The sequence below is a fragment of the Stegostoma tigrinum genome, chromosome 37 (assembly GCF_030684315.1).
Source record: "Stegostoma tigrinum isolate sSteTig4 chromosome 37, sSteTig4.hap1, whole genome shotgun sequence".
Classification (NCBI taxonomy): Eukaryota; Metazoa; Chordata; class Chondrichthyes; order Orectolobiformes; family Stegostomatidae; genus Stegostoma; species Stegostoma tigrinum.
In genome coordinates, this window is record NC_081390.1 from 22859103 (window position 1) to 22878937 (window position 19835).

At 46.0% G+C, this 19835-nt stretch overlaps 2 protein-coding genes across 2 annotated transcripts in view; one reads left to right on the forward strand and one right to left on the reverse strand.

The window, feature by feature from the left end:
• Positions 1–19835, reverse strand: part of cdh23 (cadherin-related 23) — an 807091-nt gene that overhangs the window by 142116 nt on the left and 645140 nt on the right. The window lies entirely within an intron of this gene.
• Positions 1–19835, forward strand: part of vsir (V-set immunoregulatory receptor) — a 66845-nt gene that overhangs the window by 29845 nt on the left and 17165 nt on the right. Inside the window, exons 2-4 of the mRNA XM_048563675.2 lie at positions 10056–10463; positions 13206–13280; positions 19514–19624. Coding sequence (XP_048419632.1) covers positions 10056–10463; positions 13206–13280; positions 19514–19624 — 594 coding nt within the window. The remainder of the gene's footprint in view (positions 1–10055; positions 10464–13205; positions 13281–19513; positions 19625–19835) is intronic.

Genomic DNA, 19835 nt, shown 5'->3' on the forward strand with positions numbered 1-19835 from the left:
TAAAACATTGCTCCATGGGATGTGGGCATCGCTGGAAAGATCAGCATTTAACACCTTGTCCTAATTGCCCTTGAACTGAGTGGCTCGCTAGGCCATTTCACAGCATAGTTAAGATTCACATGTAGATCAGACCCAGGAAGGATGGCAGATTTCTTTAAAGGACATTAGTGAACCTGATGGGTTTTCTGACTCCCAAGACAATCCCTGTGACTGAAACTAGCTTTAAATTTCCGGAATTTGTTGATTAAATTTCACAAGGTGCTGCGGTGGGATCATGAGTGAGAGCAGAGGCTTCTGGATTATTCCACCAATGACACTGTTAGCTGTGCAGAATCACAGAATTGTTACGGAGCAAAAATAGGCCATTCAGCCCACTGTACCTGCAGCAGTTAGTGCCAATCTCCTGGCTTTTCCTGATATCCCTGCACACCATTTCTATCCAAATACCCATTCAATGTCTCTCTTGAATTCCTCATGTGCCATGCTCCCCCAGAATTGTTGTGCCACACTGCATTACTACATGCGTGCACACACTTACACGGACACACGCGCAGACACATTTCTACATACATTCCACCCGAACCCACCATGTCTTGCTGCAAGGTTTGAAAATAGGAATTTAATAAAATATTGGCAGCAGAAACGTACTGGATGTTGCAATTCAGATTGGCCCTTTAACTCAAACCTAGATAAACAGCTTGCAGAAAGTATGACTCTGGGATTAAGTTACTGTAGAGTTTGTTTTCCTACATAAGTATCTGTGTTTATCTTACTTCTCCTCTCACTAGCCCCAAAGCGTGACACAGCCAGGACAAACTGAGTATTTACTGAGTGGGAGTACAAACAGGTTCCTTTCACTGGTCGGCTTCGTTTTGGATCTGAGGCAGTGTCTGTGGAAGTCTTAAAAGTTAATTGTCATTTGTGAGTAGCTGCTGAAGCTTAGTGTGTGAGCTGAAGAATAAAAACAGACAGGAAGTGAAATTGTAAAGGAAATCTCATGATCGACTCGTTTGGCTTACCATATACCTCTGCAGTAGGTTCATGTTTAACTTGAATCCCATGCCCAAGGGCAGGGACATTGCCACTGTGCTACAAAAGCACCTTTGCTGTGCCTGGGCTGAAGTGATTGGAGCTGAGCTAGTGAAGAGACCCTCAAGTGGCTGCCAGTTAACATTTTTAGGGTCTTAACTGCATCAGCATAGAATGAAAGCAGGTCATTCAGCCCATCGAGTTCAACCGACCCTCCGAAAACTATCACACCCAGACCCGCACCCTTACTTTTCCCATGGCCAATCCACCTAACATGTACATCTTTGGACTGTGAGCACCCGGACGAAACCACCGCAGACACAGGGAGAATGTTCAAACTCCACACAGACAGTCAGCCGAGGATGGAATCAAACGCAGGTCCCTGGTGCTGTGCTAACCATTGAGCCACCGTGCCATCCAGAACTTAGGCTTTTCTGCCCAGAACACAATTCAAATGGAGCAGGATGTCAGAGGGGTTCTGGCCCACCACCATTTCACCTCCTTCCTGCCTCAGAGCTGAGCTCATCTCTAAGCTGGTCCCACATGCTGATGCCATTGACATTGGAACTCACCGCTGCATACGCACCTTGGAGCACTGCGCAGTTGAAATGAAAATCAGGAAATGTGTAGCTCAGGGTCTGTGGTCTCCGGGACAGATGTTTCCATCCCGGAGCTAAGGAAGGTGCATTGGATGTGGCCAATCTGCAAATCCTTCCAACTTTGCCAACAGCAGGAAGCAACAGCTGGACAGCGTTGCGATCAGCCAGCACCATGTGATAGGTGCGGTGCACCAAATGCCCACCCCACTATTAAACAACTCCATGCATAAGGTCTTTGCCTCCAGCTCTTCCCTGGGTTATAATTATTGTTATAAAAAGATGTCTGGTTCACTAATGTTCTTTTGGGGAAGGAAATCTGCCATCCTTGCCTATTCTCCACGTGACTCTACACCCACAGCAATGTGATTGATCTCAACTCCTTGGATGGCCCTAGCAAGGCTTTCGGTTCAAGGGACACTTAGGAATGGGCAGCAAATGCTGGTCTAGCCAGCGATGCCCACTTCCCAGGAATGAATAAATTCTCACTTCAAGGGTCTAATGAAAAGAAGATGGGGATATGTTTTGAAACCGATTAAGGGAACAAACTGTTCGCAAATGATGAATCAGATGGATGGGGAGGGGGATAGAGACTCCACAGCACTCCAGCATCACCAGCTCAAATGTATCTGTAGTTGATGACGAAATGAAGGGAAGTGCTGAGATACTGTACAGTCATTGGAACAACTGTATTTACATGACAAGGTAACGATGCCAGACAGTGGCAAATATTGCAGAGGGTTAGCAAGGTCAGTCACCAGAGATCACAAAGAAATGAGGGTAGAGCCGACTGGAAGAGGTTTAGCAGGAAGGATGGGTTGAGCAACAACATCAGAGTTGTAAAGATCAGAAACAGCTTCGGTCCAACCATCCATCCATTGTCCTAAAGTAAACTAGTCCCTCATATCGACACTTGGCCCATATCCCTCCAAATCTTTCTGCAAAATGCCCTCCTGTCTTTTTTCCTTCAATCTTTCTCCTCTCACCTTAAAAATATGCCCCTAGTCTTGAAATTCCTGCCCCTACTAGGGAAAAGACACCTGTCATTCGCCTTATATATGCCACTCATGATTTTATAAACCTCTATAAGGTAACGTTTCAACCTCCTACGCTCCAGTGATAAAAGTCCCAGCCTGTTTAGCCTCTCCTTATAACTCAAGTCCTCCATTCCCGGCAACATCCTGGAAATTGTTTTTGGGAACCCTCTCCAGCATAATAATATCCTTCCTAAAACAGGGTAACCACATTTAAGAACACAGCTAATAGCTCACACCAAAGATATATCCCAGAGAGGAAGGAGGACTCTGGTTTATCCCCTTCCTAATCATGGTTGACGAGGGAAGTTAACAATTGCATGTGTTTCTTTCAATTTGATACAATGTGGTAAAGGTTAGCGGTAAACCAGAGGATTGGGTGAGTTTTGAAAAACAATGAAAGAGCGACAACATAAACTTTCAGGGCAAACCTGCAAGTAATATTGAGTCTGAGCTTCTTTAAATATGTGAGGCATTAGTCAGAACAGTGACTGGAACAATGTGAAGCCGCCCAGAATAATGTGGATCAAAGATTCAAATTGTACAGATGAGGACCTCTGGCCCATCAAGTCTGTACTGCCAAAAATACACTACTACCAACACCAGTCCCACTTCCTTGCACCGGGCCCATAGCCTGGGATTATATAACACTGCAAGTGTTCATTCAAACATTTGTTAAATGTGAATAGTTTTGAGCCCCTTATCTATACTGACAGTGGAGGTAGTCCACTAGGCTGATTCTAGATATGGAAGGATTTCCTTATGAGGTGAGATTACTCATTGGAGTTTAGAAGAATGTGAGGTGACCTTGTTGAAGTGCACTGTATTCTTCAGGGCAAAAACAGAAATTGCTGGAAAAGCTCAGCAGGTCTGACAGCATCTGTGGACAGAAATCAGAGTTAACATTTTGGATTGAGTGACCCTTCCTCGGAACTGCTCAGTGACCTCATAATGCTGAGCTTTTCCAGAAATTTCTGTTTTTGTTTCTGGTTTATAGCACGCACAGTTCTTTTGTTTTTTTAAATTAATATTCTTAGGGAACTTGACAGGGTAGATAGGGAAAAGGCTTTTCCCCCGAAGAAGAATTTAGAATAAGAAGCGGGGATAATCTCAGAGCAAACAGTCACCCATTTCCAACAGAGATGAAGAGAAATTTCTTCTGAAGGTAATGAATCTGTGGATTTTTTTTAACCACAAAGGGCTGTGGAGGTTATGTTTTTAATTATACTGGAAGGCAGAGATAAATTTTTAATCAGTAATGGGATCTGGGTTATGGGGAAAGGTAGGGAAGTGGATGTGAGGATTAATGGATCAGCCACAATCTAGCAGAGCAGACTCGAATGGGCTGAATGGCCTGATTCTGCTTGTACATTTCTAGATCTTATCACATATTCAAGATAAATGACTGACAAAAGACGAGAGACAGCACTGACCAGTTGGGCCAAATGGCCTTTTCCTGTCAAGCCTGTCAATTTTTTTTTGTTTTACATAATATGCTGATTGAAAAGGTGCAGGAAGCCGGCTCAATAGCGAATTGCAGAAGAGAACTGGATGACTGGGTGGCACGGTGGCTCAGTGGTTCGATTCCACCCTCGGGCTACTGTCTGTGTGGAGTTTGCACATTCTCTCCATGTCCTCCGTGTCCTCCAGTTTCCTCCCACAGTCCAAAGGTGTGCAGGTTTGGGTGGATTGGCCATGCTAAACTGCCTCATAGTGTTCAGGGATGTGCAGGATTAGCCCAGGGGAAAGCCACGTTATAGGGTGGGTCTGGATAGGATGGTCTTTGGAGGGTCAGTGTGGACTCGATTGGTTGAATGGCCTGCTTCCACACTGTAGAGATTCCATTGATGCTTGAAGGCAAAGTGGAGAAAGTACAGGAAAGTGGGATTAACTGGATAATGAGCAGCTGAGGGAATGGCTTGAATGGGCTCTGTCATTGCTACATGCACTCCAACCTTACATTTTGCTTGCTGATTTGTGTTCCCAATAACTAATTGCTGCAGAAAGCTTCTTTGCAACAGATTTTACCCTGGGACAACAAGGGGCTACTACATGAAATGATGCAATGGCAACACTTGATGCCATGAGTCAGTCTTCAGTAACTGTACTTACAAATAACAAAGTTTGGAATCCATTGGGATGGCAATGGACCAGTTCCAGGTCAATGTGCTAAATGTATTAGCCAGTGAAAGAAGAAAGCAGCCATTTCCTTCTCCTGACCACAAGCCAAGAATTTACTAGCATCTGCCAACCTACAAATGACCCTCAACAGCAAATAAATGCAGGTCATGCTTTTTCTTAAATCAGTTGAAATTTATATCAAACAGTTTCTTGGCAGAACTTCACATACGCTTCATGTAGCACAATGCAGTTGTTATAAACAGCCCATCATCTGTTGGACCATTTAATTGCTCCTTAGCTGCACATATTTCCTCAGCAGAACCTCATTCCTTGTTCCCCCTAAAGTCTTTGTACCCCTGTGAACCACGACACCAGGTTATAGACCAACAGGTTTATTTGAAATCACAAGCTTTCATAGCGCTGCCCACTCGTCACCTGATGAAGGAGCGGTGCTCCGAAAGCTTGCAATAAACCTGTTGGACTATAACCTGGTGCTGTGTGCTTTCTGACCTTGTCCACCCCAGTCCAACACTGGCACCTCCACATGATGTGAACCACTACATCTGACTCTTTCCCCTCCAACTCCAAGTTTCTCCTCCTCTTTCTGAAACCTGAATGATACAATGGTCAATTTACTCATCCTTCCTACCATCCCTGCTCAGGAGGAAGCATCCTGACTATTTGTACAAGGACGAGGTCTAATGCTCCTGCATTGCTACCTCTTGAATCCCTCTGTCTGCCTCACTCAATTGTCACATCCCCCTGTGCTTGACCTCTGACTGAATTCAGGGTAGTTAATTTAAGGGGTGTTTGTCTCCTGAAACAGTCTACCCCTCCATGATATGTCACAGTGTTTGAAGACCAGACCCCAGATTATCAACTCTGAGCCCGAGTTCGTCATGCAATCAACCCTTGCTGCAGATAGGCCCACAGTGAACCGCAATGCTATCCACATTATGCAAAGACATCGCGTTGTCTGGCCCTGCACCTCTATTTAGTCATGGGACCATCGACTCTCTACAGTGCGGAAAGATGCTATTTGGCTCATTGAGTCCACACTGACCCTTCGATGAGCATCCCACCCAGCCCAAGCCATGTCCCAACCCTGTAAACTTGCATTTCCAATGTCAATCCACCTAGCCTGCATGTCCATGGGCCAATTTAGCATGACCAATCCATTCTAATCTGCACATCTTTAGACAATGGGATGAAATCTACACAAATTCCACACAGACAGTCACCCAAAGGGCTGGAATTGAATCTGGATCGCTGATACATTGGCAGCAGTGCTATGTCCTGTCAGTTTTTAATGCTTTAAAAACTTCATACTGGTCTTTAGTTTTTGGTTTAAATCTGTTTTTCTATTTTTTCTGTTTACCTTTAATCTGAAACAACTTAGAATAGGTTTTCAAACCAGCAGTTGCTTAGCAGCCAGTGAACCTAACTCCTTTCCTGTGATGTCACACTGTTTTTGTTCACTCTGTTTACGAACAGCTTCCTTCCTGAGCCACCACTGAATGTACTCTGTGCCGGACGCATAGGACCCTTACTGAATACTCTCTGCTTCTGCCTCAGCTGTTTCAAGACTGTCTTGCATGGCAAGTCTGAGGCCTAGGATCACTGTCTGACTGCCCTGCCTGCTGGGACATAGCCAGTATTGCAGTAATAGTATACCTGGCATTCACTCAAACAGGTCACATATTGGGATGTCACACTGCAGCTGTACAGTGCACTGGTCAGGTTACTCCTGGAATACTGCAAACTATTCTGGATAATAAAGTGTGAAGCTGGATGAACACAGCAGGCCAAGCAGCATCTCAGGAGCACAAAAGCTGATGTTTCGGGCCTAGACCCTTCATCAGAGCATCTGCAGTTCCCATTATCGCAAACTATTCTGGTTGCCCTTGTGTAGGGAAGATGAGAGGGCGCAGAAAAGATTTACAAGGATGTTGCTGGGACTGGAGGGTTTGAGTTACAGGGAGAGGCTGAATAGGGACTATTTCCCCTGGAGCGTCACAGGCTGAGGGGTGACCATGTAGACGTTTATAAAATCATGAGGAGCATTGATAGGTTGAATAGTCAATGTCTTTTCTTCAGGGTAGGGCATTCCAAAACTAGAGGGCATTGGTTTAAGGTGAGAGGGAAAAGATTTAAAAGGGACCTAAGGGGCAACCTTTTCACACAGAGGGTGGTGCGGGTGTGGAATGAGCTGCCAGGGAAGTGGTGGAGGCTGGTATAATAACAGCATTTAAAAGGTCTCTGGATGGGTACATGACTAGGAGGGATATGGGCTAAATGCTGGCAAATGGGACGAGGTCAGATTGGGACGTATGGTCGGCACAGATGAGTGGTACCAAAGGGTCTATGTCCCTGCTGTATGACTCTGTGACAGACTCCATTGTTCACAGAGGTGCTGGAATATTTGTACCTCTTCCACTACTCTACATTCTTCTATTCTGTGCCAATGAAATAACTTGAGTTGAATTCAGCAAAACAGAATGACTCATTAAATGGGCAACAGAGCTAAGCACTTTGGTTGGAAGAATAGAACTTTCTAAATAGGGAAAGGCTTCTGAAATCTGAAGCACAAAGGGACCTGGGAGTTCTAGTTTTGAATTCTCTTAAGGTTAATATGCAGGTTCAGTTGGCAGTTAGGAAGGCAAATGCAATATTAGCATTAATTTTGAGAGAACTAGAACACAAGAGCTGATATATACTGATGAGGGTGTATAAGGCTCTGGCCAGACTACATTTGCAATATTGTGAGCAGTTTTGGGCCTATGGGTATCCATGAAAGGATGTGCTGTCCTTGGAGGAGATCCAGAGGAGGTTTGCAAGAATGATCCCTGGGACAAAGGAGGAGCAGTTGAGGATTCTGTGTTAGTACTTGATGGAGTTTTAGAAGGATGAAATGGGGATTTCATGGAAACTTACAGAATACTGAGAGGGCCGGATGTGGAAATGTTTCTATTAATAGGAAAGACTGTGACCTGAGGGAACAGCCTCAGAGTGAAGGACTGACCCTTTCAGAACTGAATTGAGGAGGAATTTCTTCAGCCAGAGGGTGGTGAATCTGTGGAACTCATTGCTGCAGAGGTGCTGTGGGGGCCAAGTGATAGTAACACAGAGAGAGACAGAGACTCGACTGGTAAGGAGATCAAGGGTTACAGGAAGAAGGTCGGGGAATGGGGTTGAAAAACATATCAGCCATGATTGAATGGTGGAGCAGACTCAATGGGCCAAGTGGGTTTATTCTGTTCCTATGTCTTGTTTTCTAAGCAAAGACAAGCAAATGTGAAGTCTGGGAGATTTTCTACAAAAAGACTTTTTTATTCCCTATTCTAATCTGGACACAGTGTGCCATTATTTCCAGGAAGAGGCTCACAAAGCATGTTAGGTGTTTTGAAGATGGAAGCATGGACAGGTCAGCTTAGCTTCATTGCTAGAACTCTCCTGTCAGTGTGGTCCGAGAAGAACAGATGAGTTATCCCTAGGATCATATGCATTGGTTCTTGCTGTGTGACTGTTATGTTACCCACCTTCCAACAATGGCAAGCAATGTCATTTGCTGTAGAGCATTTGACAAATGCTGAAATTTGGAAACGGTCAATGGTGTATCGATCAATATTCTATTTTTCAAACTAAACCAGGTGAAGCACTGAGTGTGAGGTTTCACAGGTTGGAGCAGAGGTTAAAGTCTGATTCTCTTTTCATGTGGGAACCTCACAACACTGAGAATTCTGTAAGACCTGCCTGTTTATAGGATCATCAAAGCCCTACTGTGCAGATAGAGATCATTAAATCTGCACTGACCCTCCAAACAGCAACCCAACCTGACCCACATGCCCTACCCTATTCCTGTAATCTTGCATTTCCCATGGCCAACTCATCTACCCTGAACACTACAGGCAATTTAGCATGGTCAATCTACCTAAGCTGCACATCATTGGACTGTGGGAGGAAATGGGAGCAAACCCACACAGTCACGGGGAGAACGTGCACACTCCACACAGACAGCAGCCTGAGGCTGGAATTGAACTTGGGTCCCTGCCGCTGTGAGGCAGCAGTGCCATCCACTGAGCCACTGTGCTATCCAACCCTGAGGGACTGGAGGTGATGTTGCACAGTTACAGCGATCAAAAATTGGCCACAGATGGAGGCCCTGATGACAGATGTCACTCCTAGATGGCAAGTGGATATTTGGAGCGAGTGGCCCTCTGCCCACTGCCTCTCAACTCTGACACAGTATGTTATGGCCTCAATACCTGATCTTTCGAGGCTCCGGGACAATAATCTCAGCTGACATTTGCAAAACTGTGCTGAGGCTGCACCGCTCTGTCAGGGGTGGCATCTTGCAGCTGAGTCAAATCAAACCAGGGCCTGGTCTCCTGCCTTATGTGGATGTAAACAGTTCTCAAAGCCTGCTCAGAATTATCTCTCATCCCTGTGACGGAAAGAAATCGCACTACAGCAATGCAGCTTGCGAGAGCTTGCTTTGTACAAATTGGCTTCTGTTGGCATTAGAATGGTGACCATGTTTCAAAAGTACTTCATCAGCTACTAAGTGCTGTGGTCTGTCCTGAGGTTGTGAAATGTGCTATATAAATGCAAGTCTTTCCATACTTTCTCCTGGAAAGCACATCTGGGATTAACATTTCGACACAAGATGAATCAAAATGGAAATTGTTGAAAAAAGGTATGCCTGGAAAACTAACACACCACAACTTCCGACCCAAAACATCAACTTGAGTGGCTTGGAGGGGAACTTGCTAGTTGTGGGTGGTTCCATGTGTCTGCAGCCCATACCCTTCTAGGTGGAAGTGGCCGCGGGTTTGGAAGGTGCTGTCTAAGGAGGTTGGTGAATTTCTGCAGTACATCTGGTAGACGGTACACACTGCTGCTACTGAGCGTCGGTGGGGGGAGTGGATGCTTGTGGATGTGGTGCCAATCAAGCGGCTGGTTTGTCCTGGATGGTGTTGAGCTTCTTGAGTGTTGTTAGGTCTGCACCCATCCAGGCAAGTGGGGAGTATTCCATCACACTCCTGACTTGTGCCTTGTGGACAGGCTTTGAGGAGTCAGGAGGTGAGTGATTTGCTGCATGATTCCTAACCTCTGACCTTGTAGCCCCAGTATTTATATGATAAGTCCAGTTCATCTCCTGGTTGTACCCCCCAGGACGTTGATTTGGGGGTGATGGGGGTGGGGGGTATTGGGAAATGCTATTAAATTGTCTTTCTTGATCCTGGATTTGATGTGCGCCTTTTTCTCTCTGCAGCTCAGGCGACAGTGCTGAAGGTGTCAAGCGACCACATGGTCTACCTGTGTCCTGAGGGGGTGAATGTCACCTTTAATTGCAGCCTCTCTGGACACCTCAAGAACAGGCATGATTCCTTGGCCAAGCTTTGGTACTACAGCCGCAGCAAGGACGCTCTGTGCAAGGAAAGGATGCACATCCGTAACACCACGGTCATGTGGGAGAACCACAATCCGAACAAGGGCCGCGGGGTCTACATGAACTCCAATCACCAGGGTGTATTCTGGGTCAGCCTCAGTAACCTGCTCCTGGATGACGAGGGTGTTTACTGCTGCGTGGTGCACGAGCTACACCGATCACAGCCAAATGCACACCACCCGAAAGTCGAGCTGACTGTGTATGGCACCATGGAGCTCCAGGTCATCCCAGGTACGTTTCTGCACAAAACCATTCCGTTAGGGAGTGCACACGCAGTTCCTGTACCCTGGCCGGTGACCCAAGCGTGGGAAATTTCTCTGGGCCAATATCTGTACTCACTCACAGATCACTCGCTTCTTTTATTTTCTCGAAGAAAGAAAATGGTCTAGTCATTTGCCCTGAGGCTGATGTGTGGGATCTTGCTGTGCACATGTTGCCTATGACGTCTTCTACTTTTCAGCCACGATCGCGCTTCAAAAGCCTGCAAACGGTCTGCAGAATAATTTGGCACACCCTTCATATTTGAGCGGAAAACGTTGGACAGCAGCAACAACTTGCATTTATGTAGCCCCTTTAACGGCATGGAACGTCCAACAGAATTTTGCAGGGGGACTGACGATCAAAAATGGAACGGCCTGAGCTGCTGGAGGAGATTCAGGGCAGGTGGCCAAAGTTTTGGTCAAAGAGATGGGGGTGTGTGGCATGCTGACAATTGCAGAGAGTTGAGATAGAGAGGCCGGTTGGCACTCCTCTGAATTTCCCAAAGTGGCACCTTTCTCAAAGTGAGGTAATCCTCTGAATTGAATCAAAATCAATTTGAGGTTTCATTTATTTAACACCACCTTTATAGTGTCCATGAGCCAGCTGGCTGGAAATGTTCCACTTGGAATGACAGCGCGGTGGCTCGGCGGTTTGCACCACTGTTTCACAGCACCAGGGACCGGGGTTTGCTTCCACCCTTGGGCAACTTTGCAAACTCCACACAGTGCTCTGGTTTCTTCCCACCCTCCAAAGGTGTGCAGGTTAGGGCAAATTGGCCAGGCTGAATTCCCCCATAGTCCCCAGGGATGTGTAGGCTAGGTGGGTTAGCCATAGAAAATGAAGCGTGACAGGGATGTGGCAGATCTGGGTGAGCTGCTCTTTGGAGGGATGGTGATAGGCTAGCTGGCCTGCTTCCATGTTGTAGAACACGGACATACGTGAGGGCAGATATGTCTGCATGGCTAACTTCAGAAACTGTGACGTTACATTTGTCAATGAGCTCAGCACCTGATTGGGTTGCTATTTGTCGTTCTTTATGATTAGGGCAAGATACCCAGACACAATCACTTTTATCTTCTTTGTCGATGGTGCATCAGGAGTTTTCGTCATCGATGCTGGAGCCCATCCAGTTCAAGCCAGCTTCTTTGCACATTGAGAAGGGATATACTGCTCAATTGTCAACAGGGAAAGCAATGATACCTTGTGTTTCTTATTTCCTGATCCAATAATCAGGGGAGGTGATGATGTGGGAGTAACATCACTGGATTCACAATCCAGACCCCAGTTATTAGTCTGAGGACATGATTCAACCAATGGAAGTTGGTGAAACATGAACTCAATAAAACTCAATTTGTCATGTAACCCTTGCAGTTGTTGTAAAAACCAATCTGGTTCACTAATATTCTTTCAGGGGAGGAAATCCACTGTATTTACCTGATTTGGCCTACACGTGACTCCAGGCCCACAGTAAAGGGGTTGACTCTTAATTACTCTCTGAAATGGCCACTCAATTGTAGCAAATTGCTACAAAGTTCAAAAAGGCAGCTAACCACTACCTTCTCCAAAATCCATCTTCTATCCACCTACCCCTCTCTCCCTATTTATTTCAGAGCCTCCTTCCCCTCCCCCATTTCTGAAGGAGGGTTTGGCCCGAAACGTCAGCCTTCCTGCTCCTATGATGCTGCCTGGCCTGCTGTGTTCATCCAGCTCTACACCTTGTTATCTCACTACCTTCTCCAGCCAACTTGAGATGGGAACCACTGATGCCCACTTGGTGCCCCCCTGTGGATGAATAGAGAAGAATGAGATTATAACAATCTCCTCCATAGCAGCACTCAGTGTGGAGCTCTCTCCGTCCCTACTGGGCCATTGGAGCTCCTGCAGTCTTCCCTGACACATTGTAGCTAAATCTGCAGGTAATATCAGGCAAGAAAGGACACACGGATGACCCCTGCTGGGAAATAGCAAGAACTGCAGATTCTGGAGATACGTCGCTCAGAGAGTGTTCTGCAGAAGGGTCCTGACCTGAAACGTTGACTTTCCTGCTTCTCTGATGCTGCCTGACCTGCTGTGTTCCTCTAGTTCCACACTGTATTGACGCTGACGCCTGATGATACATAGAGTTTCAGTAAGACTTAAGACCCTTCAACCTTAGCAGGTGACTGAGACCGGACAGAGGGAACATAGAGTACAGCAAAATGACATTTTTAACCACACAATGGCAGGACAGTGCTCTCAGGTCTAACAGTAGTGCCCTCCGGCTCGAATCATAGCTGAAATTAATCTCTCAACAAGCATCACTAGATCTGGTTACTTGGTCATTTCTCAGATTATTGTTTGTGGGATTTCACTGCGATAATTGGCTGCATTGCAATGGTGGCAATACCTTTTTAACAAATGCTTGAAGCTGACTGTCAAGCACATTGGGTTCATCAAATGCGCTCTATAAATGCACATCCTTATTTCCTTTAAACTGGTAAAAGGACAAACCTTTAGGGCTAATATCGGGAGCATGCCTTGTCAAAACCATCACCAGCAGCTGGATATTCCACAAGGTAAGGGAGAGAAAACAACATTGGAAAATATTTGAGAAGAAATGCTAAGCTCAGTGTATCAAATGGTCTTCCTCCTTCTGTGTATCTGCTGGTAGTAACCCTAACTTCAAACACTGAATTGTGAAGAAACTGCTGAAATTTTTTTTTAATATTATAGACACAGGAAATGGAACTCACACCTCTATTCAGAAATGTACTTTTCGTGATCCTACTGTCATATCAGATTCAGAAGGTAAGATATTTATTGTCCCATGTCATTTTCCAATTAACTATTCCTTTCATCCCTGCCGCTACTGTTTGGAATTTGAGGGGGTTGGGGTGACTGTGTTACTCTTTTGCATCACCTCATCTCCACTGTCCACATGTGGCGCTTTCCATCTCACATAATCCCTACAGTGCAGAAGCAGGCCATTTGGCCTCAAAAGCATCCCAACCAGATCCACCCCTATCCCTGTCACCCTGCTGATCCACCTAGCCTGCAAATCCCTGGACATTATGGGCAATCCACCTAATCTTTGGACTGCGGAAAGAAGCCGGAGCATCCGGAGTAAAGTCACATAGACACGGAGAGAACGTGCAAACTCAGTCGCCCGAGGGTGGAATCGAACCAGTGTCCCTGGCGCTGTGAGGCAACAGTTCCCAATCCGAGCGTCTCATGTAACGGTTCCTCCTCCTGCCCGTACAGTGAGGTCCTTCAGTGATTCCTTCCTCTTTGTCACCTTTGTGCTGCCCTGTGCTGAGACCATCTGCAGATACAGGACCGAAAACTGTCCTCACTGAGACCAAGCCTTCCACCAGCTCCGGTGAACCCTCTTCTAAAGCTGTGTTGGCAGGTTACAATCACCGAATCAGAGACTAAGACAGCACAGAAGGAGTCCTTTCAACACCACCCCACCCCTCCCCACCTCAGGCTGCGCTGAATTCATTCAGTTCCACTGTCCTCCTCTTTCTTGTATATATCCCTGTGATATTTAAATTTCTATTTCATGTTTTTGTACAAATCCCTTTTTTAAAAAAAATTTAACCTGCTTTTCTAATCAACCCGTTCAGAGATGTAATTCCACACCTCTGGAGCAGGTGGAACATGAAACCAGGCCTCCAGGTCCAGGGTAGGGACACTATCATTGTGCCACATCTGTATCTGTAACCTGATCAGCTAATGCATTCCAATTCCTAAACCCTTGCTGCAAGAGGAATTGATTATTCCTGTCACCTATGGTTCTTCAACCCATTTTCTTCAGCCATTGGAAACAGTTTCTGTCTATCTACTCAATCAAAAATGTTTTTAAACAGCTCTATAAAATCTCCCTATAGCATTTGCTGTTGAAAAGAAATCTATTAGCTACAATTGCCTCCAGCTGTTGGTATGTTTTAGAATTTATTCTCTTGCATGATGAAATTAATGTTCATTTTGTAGCTATTATTTAATGTATATGTGTGTGTGTGTGTGTGTGTGTGTGTGTGTGTGTGCACGCGTTCGTTCTGAGCTGCCAACTGTGAGAGGTTAACTGGAGGATTGTGACATTCAGGGAACATAAAAAATTTAAAGATTGCTACTTCCAAGAACTGGCCATTTTGCCCACCATTTCTGTGCCGACATGATGCTATTCTAAAGCTTGGTATGACCACAGCTGATTATCCAACTCATTTCCCTTCTCTTGTTTTATTCCCCATACCCTTTGATCCCTTTAGCCTCAAGGGTTATATCTAACTCCTTGAAAATGTCCAACATTTTTGTCCTCAACTGCTATCTGAGGCAGAGAATTCCACAGACTCACCATATCTGGGTGAAGAAAAACCTTCTCACCTCCGTCCTAAATGGCCTACCCTGTATCCTTACATGATGATCCCCCAGCCATTGGGAACATACTCCCTACATCACGGAGAACAGCTCAAGTGTTACTGAGCAGTCAGTTTTAGAGAATGAGTCAGAGGAAGGGGAGAGGCAGAAGATTGGTACCTTTTGGCTGCTAGCCAGTCAAGTACTTAGCAGCAGGGGTTGGAGACTTTATCCCGTAAAGGATGCTGCTGTAGGTGAAGAGTTAGGTCTTGGAGTAGTCCAGGGAGCCAGTGGGTCTTGTTAAAGATGAGGGAAGGTCTTGGAACTGTGGGGGCTCAGGAGAACCCTGCAAACCATAACTAGTTCAGTGCAGCTGAGAGTAGGGCTGAAGGAAGTCCACAAGTAGTATATGCTTGGTGTAGCTCAGCGAGATTGGAGTTTGGAGAAACCCAGATGCAATATGAGTTTGGTGAAATTATCTGTTTGCATTGAAGGTGGAATTAAGGCCATGAGTAGCTGCTGGACTACTGTTTCCAGAATTTAAGGTGAAGCCTAGTTCCAGGAAAGGGTAGTTATTCATTAATGGGATGAGGATGTTGCTGGCTAGGCAGCATTTAGTGCCCATCCCTAATTGCCCGGAGGCCAGTTGAGAGTCAACCACATTTCTCTGGAGTCACACATAGGCCAGACCAGGTAAGGATGGCAGTTTCCTTCCCTAAAGAACATTAGTGAACCAAATGGGTTTTTCCAACAATTGACAATGGATTCATGGTCATCATTACATTCTTTAATTCCAGACATTTTTTATTGAATTCAAATTTCAACGTTTGCCATGGTGGGACTTGAACCCAGGGCTGGGTTTCTGGATTAACAGTCCAGTGATAATACCACAAGGCCATTGTCTCTCCTGTCAGGACATGTCTGATCATTTGAGGCAGTCTGTTCTTGAATGGCTTTCGAGGGAATTCAAAAGCTGCCTCTTTGAAAGTGAACATAGAACATAGAACAATACAGTGCAGAACAGGCCCTTCGGCCCTCGATGTTGCGCCGACCTGTGAACTAATCTAAGTCCCCTCCCCCGACACAAGAACTCGGAATCCTTGGAAAGGAGACAAAGTTCTTTGACAGTTTCTACAGTGAGGGCCAAATGCAAGAGCGAAGTATACAGTAAATGGCAGAACATTTCGCAGCATTGATATACACAAAGATTTCGGGGTGCGAGTCCATAGCTTCCAGAAAGTGGTAACGCAAGTGGATAAAGTAGGAAGGAAGGCACATAGCATACCTTCACCAGTCAGGACAAGTTGACAAGTTATGTTGCTGCTGTAAAAACTTTAGTTCAGCCACCTTTAGAGTATTGTGTGCAGTTCTGGTTGCCACACTATAGAAAGAATGTGTGGGCTTTGGAGAGGGTGTTGAAGTGGTTTATCAGGATGGTGCCTGGATTGGAGTGTACTAGCTATAAGGAGAGGTTTGGATAAACTTGAATTGTTCTCGCTCGAATATCAGAGGCTGTGGGGCGACCCTACAGAAGTATATAAAATTTATGAGATGTGGATAGGGTGGATAATCAGAGTCTTCTTCCCCGGAGTGGAAATGTCAAATACTAGGAGGCCTAGGTTTAAGGAGAGGTGGGGATAAGTTTAAAGAAGGTGTGTGAGGGTGGTAGCTACTTGGAACGGCTGCTAAGGGAGGTGTTGAAGCAGATATGATAGCAACATTTCAGAGGCATTTAGACAGGCACAAGACCAGGCCGGGAACAGAGGGATACAGACATGTGCACGTAGATGGGATTAGTTTAGAATGACATCATGGTCAGCACAGGCATAGTAGGCCATAGGCCCTGTTCTACGTTTTTTGTTACTGGATGGATATTTGTTCAAATCCCATAATTTATTTGGTAGGATTTGAATTCATTTAATACATTTGAAATTGAAAGGCTAGTCTGAGTAATGATCATGATAACAATCATTCATCATTGTAAAAAAATCCATCTGGTTCACTAATATCCTTTAAGGAAGGAAACTGCCATCCTCACCCAATCCAGACTGTATGTGACTCCAGACCCACAGCATTGTGGTTGATAATTTCACTGCCCAGGGAAATGGTCTAGCATGCCATTCAATTCCAGCGTAACAGAAGCTGGTCTCACCATTATCCTGTGAAAGAATCTTTTTTAAAACTGGCTGATGTGGTGTTCTCAACAAGGTGTCACATTTTTAAGGAAGATTTTATTCATGTTAATTTTCAGACCTTACTTTGTGATGGAAACATATCTCCTCTTCTGAAGTGCATGGCAAGTTAGCTGGTTCAAAATATTCGCTTGGCCTTGCGTATGGGCAGTCAGCATCACACTGCACCTCCTCCCCCACGCTGCAATGGTCGGGGGGGGGGAGCGGGGAAGGAAACTTCAGAATGACTTGGTGGTTTTCAAATTCAATAACTGGAAACAGAAACAGACTACAGACTGTCTGTGATTGTACACACTAACACCTACTTAATAAACAGCATGTACATGTTAGCTCAGGCAGCTGGTTTGTGATGTGACCCTGACAGAGAAAGTTCAATTTCCATGCTGGCTGAGGTTACCATAAAGGATTCTCCAGCACAACCATACGGCATGATGGCTCACTGGTTAGCACTGCTGCCTCACAGCACCAGGGACCCGGGTTCGATTCCAGCCTTGGGTGACTGTCTGTGTGGAGTTTTCACGTTCTCCCTGTTTCTCTGTGGGTTTCCTCCCACATCCAAAGATGTGCAGTGGATTGGCCATGCTACATTGTCCCACAGTGCTCAGGCCTGTTTAGGCTAGGTGAGTCAGACCCTGGAAATTAGGGGAATGAGTCTGTGTGGGAAGGCTCTTCAGCTTCTGCTTCTGCTCCAGAGACTAATGGTTGTGTGTGAGAGGGTGAGAAAAAAATTCTTCCTTACCTGCATCTTAAAGGGGAGACTGCTTATCTCTAAATGGTGCCGCTGGTTCTACTTCCTCTCAGGATACACCCTGCTAAGCTTCCAGACTGGGTAACCATTTATTGTATCAGAGGTAATGGGAACTGCAAATGCTGGAGAATCCAAGATAATAAAGTGTGAAGCTGGATGAACACAGCAGGCCCAGCAGCATCTCAGGAGCACAAAAGCTGACGTTTTGGGCCTAGACCCTTCATCAGAGAGGGGGATGGGGAGAGGGTTCTGGAATAAATAGGGAGAGAGGGGGAGGCGGACCGAAGATGGAGAGAAAAGAAGATAGGTGGAGAGGAGAGCATAGGTGGGGAGGTAGGGAGGGGATAGGTCAGTCCAGGGAAGACGGACAGGTCAAGGAGGTGGGATGAGGTTAGTAGGTAGGAGATGGAGGTGCAGCTTGGGGTGGGAGGAAGGGATGGGTGAGAGGAAGAACAGGTTAGGGAGGCAGAGACAGGCTGGGCTGGTTTTGGTATGCAGTGGGGGAAGAGGATGAAGAAACAACTGCACTTCCCAGTCGCGAACCATTTTAACTCCCCCTCCCATTCTTTCGATGACATGTCCGTCATGGGCCTCCTGCAGTGCCACAAGGATGCCTCCCGAAGGTTGCAGGAACAGCAACTCATATTCTGCTTGGGAACCCTGCAGCCTAATGGTATCAACGTGGACTTCACCAGCTTCAAAATCTCCCCTTCCCCCACCGCATCCCAAAACCAGCCCAGTTTGTCCCCTCCCCCCACTGCATCACACAACCAGCCCAGCTCTTCCCCTCCACCTATCTTCTTTTCTCTCCATCTTCGGTCCGCCTCCCCCTCTCTCCCTATTTATTCCAGAACCCTCTCCCCATCTCCCTCTCTGATGAAGGGTCTAGGCCCAAAACATCAGCTTTTGTACTCCTGAGATGCTGCTTGGCCTGCTGTGTTCATCCTGCTTCACACTTTATTATCCTGGGTAACCATTTATATGGATTATACAGTGTGAAGCTGGATGAACACAGCAAGCCAAGCAGCGTCAGAGGAGCAAGAAAGTTGACATTTCGGGAAGGGTCACATTTCCTGCTCCTCTGATGCTGCTTGGCCTGTTGTGTTCATCCAGCTTCATACCATGTTATCTCAGATTCTCCAACATCGAAAGTTCCTACTATCTCTGTAACCATTTACATGGCAACATTTGTACGGGTTAGGGTCATGTGGAAGGAAGGCGAGTTTGGACTAGGTATAAATAGATAACTCTACTCGGTCACGATAGGTCAAAAGATGCGCTGCAGAAATTCACCAAATGTCTTCCATAAACCCTCCAAACCCATGACCACTTCCATCTGAAAAGACAAGGGCAGCAGATACATGGGAGCACCACCATCTACAAGTACCCCTCCAGCCACTCACCAACCTGACTTGGAAATATATCGCCGTTCCTTCAGTGTTGCTGGGTCAAAATCCTGGAATTCCCTCCCTAATGGCACTGTGGGTCAAACTACAGCAGGAGGACTACAGTGGTTCAAGGCAGCTCACCACCACTTTCTCAAGGGGCAACTAGGAACGGGCAATAAATGCTGACCACCCAGTGACACTCACACTCTCCATTTGACACTCACATCCCACAAATAGAAGGTCTTCTTGTACACTTTGCCGTCCTTCAATGATGTTGCATGGGTGTTTATTCTTTTCTCAATGGCTGTACATGTCATGTATATCTAATAATGCTTTGTTTGTGTTTAAATTTCCCAGCCACCACAGCTGCTGCTCTAGCCACCATGGGATGTGTTATTGGCATCTTGTCTCTGCCCTTGATTCTGCTCCTCATTTACAAACAGAGGCAGGGTGCAGCCACCAGGAGAAGTAAGTAAGAAACCAACTCGGGCACTTACAGCAGCTCTACACATTGCAAACGCAAAAGGCCTGGACTGATATTGGTAATGAGCCCAAATATTTCCCAGCCGCTGCTTATCTGCATATGGGAACTTCTGCAAACATTTATACACTCTCAACAAACCCCCACCATTACTGGTATACTCTTGGCAAAACCTAACAATTACTGACGCTTCTCCCT